This window comes from Telopea speciosissima, chromosome 9 (assembly GCF_018873765.1).
Source record: "Telopea speciosissima isolate NSW1024214 ecotype Mountain lineage chromosome 9, Tspe_v1, whole genome shotgun sequence".
Lineage (NCBI taxonomy): Eukaryota > Viridiplantae > Streptophyta > Magnoliopsida > Proteales > Proteaceae > Telopea > Telopea speciosissima.
This window is the reverse complement of record NC_057924.1, coordinates 47,613,644-47,616,763: the sequence shown is the minus strand read 5'-3', so window position 1 is coordinate 47,616,763 and position 3,120 is coordinate 47,613,644. Positions and strand designations below refer to the sequence as shown.

General features: G+C 37.7%; 1 protein-coding gene across 1 annotated transcript; it reads right to left on the bottom strand.

Moving 5' to 3' along the window:
* Window positions 1-1,938: 1,938 nt before the first annotated feature.
* LOC122638977 lies at window positions 1,939-2,853 on the bottom strand. Its single transcript, XM_043831825.1, has one exon. The coding sequence runs from the start codon at window positions 2,851-2,853 to the stop codon at window positions 1,939-1,941; it is 915 nt and encodes a 304-aa protein (XP_043687760.1).
* Between the last annotated feature and the right edge of the window lie 267 nt (window positions 2,854-3,120).

Sequence of the window (3,120 nt, the reverse complement as noted above, 5' to 3'; positions counted from 1 at the left end):
CCTTACCAAAAGTGGACGAGATTTACGACCCATTGACCTTTGGATTTGCGTATAGTGGAGCCTATGTAGTGTGTGAAGAATCTATTATGTACTAATACTTTCTCATAAGCATATAGATTATAAAATTTGATCAAGTGAAAACATAGTTTATATATAACACTTACTCTCGATATTCTTGTAATCCGTCATAGTTCTTCAACACGTACCGATGTGCCTGCTCCCTTTCTGTAGGGTCTAGTCGTATCATATCGCACTTCCCTAGCGGCCTACATCCGGTTGAGAATATAGAGGATGGATCATATAGTTCTGGTGACCTTGCATTTCTAAGGGGTCTAGTTGCCCTTGTTTCCATACCTTGAAAGTATCTAGAGCAAAAGGTCAAACACTCATCCGCAATGTATCCTTCTGCTATTGATCCCTCTGACCGACTAGAATTGCGCACGTAGTCTTTAAGTTGTTTAAGGAACCTAAACAAGTAGCAAAAAAATGATTAATTCCTTTAAACATATTAAGAAACCTATATGAGTAGCCTTACTGTTTAAGACAAAAAGGACGTTCACATTCACCTTTCTATTGGATACATCCAACGATATTGTATTGGACCAGCCAAGCGAGCTTCATTGGCTAAATGAACAATTAGGTGTACCATAACATCAAAGAATGCAGGTGGGAAAAGCCTTTCTAGCTTGCAAAGTGTTAAAACAACACTTTCACCAAGTCTCTTGAAGTCCTCCTCCTTTCCAACTTTACTACACAAATCCCGAAAAAAGGTACATACTTCTATCAATACAATGATAACGTTTTTTGGCAAAACATCACGCAATGCAACCGGAAGAAGTTGTTGCATCATAATATGACAATCGTGGCTCTTCATTCCTGAAATGTTACGTTCTTGCACACACCGTGAAATATTACTGCAAAGTCCATCTGGAACCTTCACACTCCTTAAAATTGTGCAGAACAATTCTTTGTCAGTGATAGACATTGTGTAGCATGTCAGAGGTATAAACAATTTATTTTTACCTTCAATGACCTTTGGTTGAAGATCTGGTCGTATTTCCATTTCTCTCAAATCTAGACGTGCATTCACATTATCCTTTGATTTTTCTTTTAGATCCAACAACGTATAAAGGATACTTTCACAAACATTCTTCTCAATATGCATCACGTCTAAATTATGACGAATTAGATTATCTTTCCAATATGGCAAGTCAAATAATATACTCTTCTTCTTCCAGTTATGTGGAAGCTTTGGTTGTTTTAACCGCCTTCACCTCTTCTTCCCATTCTTTGTATTATTTTCTATTTCATCATTTTCTTTTCCAAATGGGGGAAATTGAACACCTTGCAACTGTTCCAATATGTTGTCCCCCGATAATGGCTTTGGCTGGAGTCCATATTCCTCATGGCCATCGAATTCCTTTTATCACGTCGAAATCTATGATCTTGGGGAAGGAATCGACGATGGCCTAAATAACAGTGTTTCCTACCATACTTCAGCCAACGAGAAGAAGTCTCGCAGTTACAACATGGACAAGCTAAAGCGCCTTTAGTACTCCAACCGGAGAGGACTGCATAAGCTGGAAAATCGTTAATGGTCCATAACAAGCATGCTTTTAGCACAAATTTCTCCTTCTTATATGCATCATAAGTCTCAACTCCATTGTACCATAATTCTTTCAACTCTTCTATCAATGGCTGCAAATATATATCTATATCATTCCCAGGCTGTTGAGGTCTAGGAATAAGCAAAGTAAGAAAAATGAAGTCGGATTTCATACACATCCATGGTGGCAAATTGTAAGGCATCACCAATACAGGCCATGTGCTATGCTTTGAGCTCATCAACTTAAATGGGTTGAATCCATCACTTGCTAACCCAAGTCTAATATTACGAGGCTCCTTACTAAAAGTGGGATACAGTTTATCCAATGCCTTTCATGCTTGCCCGTCAGCTGGGTGTCGTAGCCTTTGGTCATCTATACGATCATCGTGATGCCATCTCATATTTAATGAGGTTTTAGATGACATGTACAACCTTTGCAATCTTGGGATCAAAGGAAAATGCCGTAATGTCTTAGCCGGGATTTTCTTGTCCTCAGATTCATATCTTGATGTGCCACATTTGTAACAAGACGTGGCTTTGTCTGCTTCCTTCCAATATAACATACAATCATTTCGGCAAACATCAATCTTGTTATAATTGAGCCCCAAATCCTTGATAATTTTTTTTGTTTCGTATATATTCTTTGGCAACGTATTTGGCTCAGGAAGTGCCTCTTGTAATAAGTCTAAAAGCATTGATAATGCTTTGTCGGTCATTTTACAGAGGCACTTTATATGATAAAGACGAAGAATGAAGGACAATCTTGTAAATTTTACACACCCTGGATACAACTCCTTTCCTGCGTCTTCAATCAATCGCTCAAATTTATCTGCCTCTATACTTGCCCCATTGGTACGATCATTTATATCACAATCTTCAACTTCTTCATTTGTATTTCTTCCCCGCAGCTCATCTAATATGGTGTGTGTAACATCATTTGTTTCACTTTCACCTTGTACTATAGAGTTAACATGGTGATGTGATTGTGATGATGTACCTTCCCCATGGAAAATCCATTTTGTATAATTCCATAAAATTCCATCACAAATCAAATGTTCTAACACTTCATTTCTATTCATCCACAGTTGATTTACACACTTTACACATGGGCATAAGATCTGATCCCCTATGGATGCACTAGAAAATGCATATTCTATGAATTTGTCGACCTCAAGTCTATATTGTGAAGACAACCTGAAAGATGCATCCCTTGAACTTCCAACCCAACTCCTAGACATAGTTTCCATGTGTAACTGCTAAAAGAAAAAATCCTTAATATTAAATGTCATTTTGCATATCTCCTTGTCATCCACTAACATGAAGACATAATATGGTCAAGACAAAAGTTCAGCGATGAGATCACAAATAGAAAGCTAGACACAAGTGCATTGATCAAAGAATTAAACAACCAAAGAGCCAAATCAAAACGCCAGACAATTACTCAGACATAGCTTTGGTACCAAAACAAACTACAGAGAACAAGTCAAGGCCCCTTGAACTTCACCATTCAATTA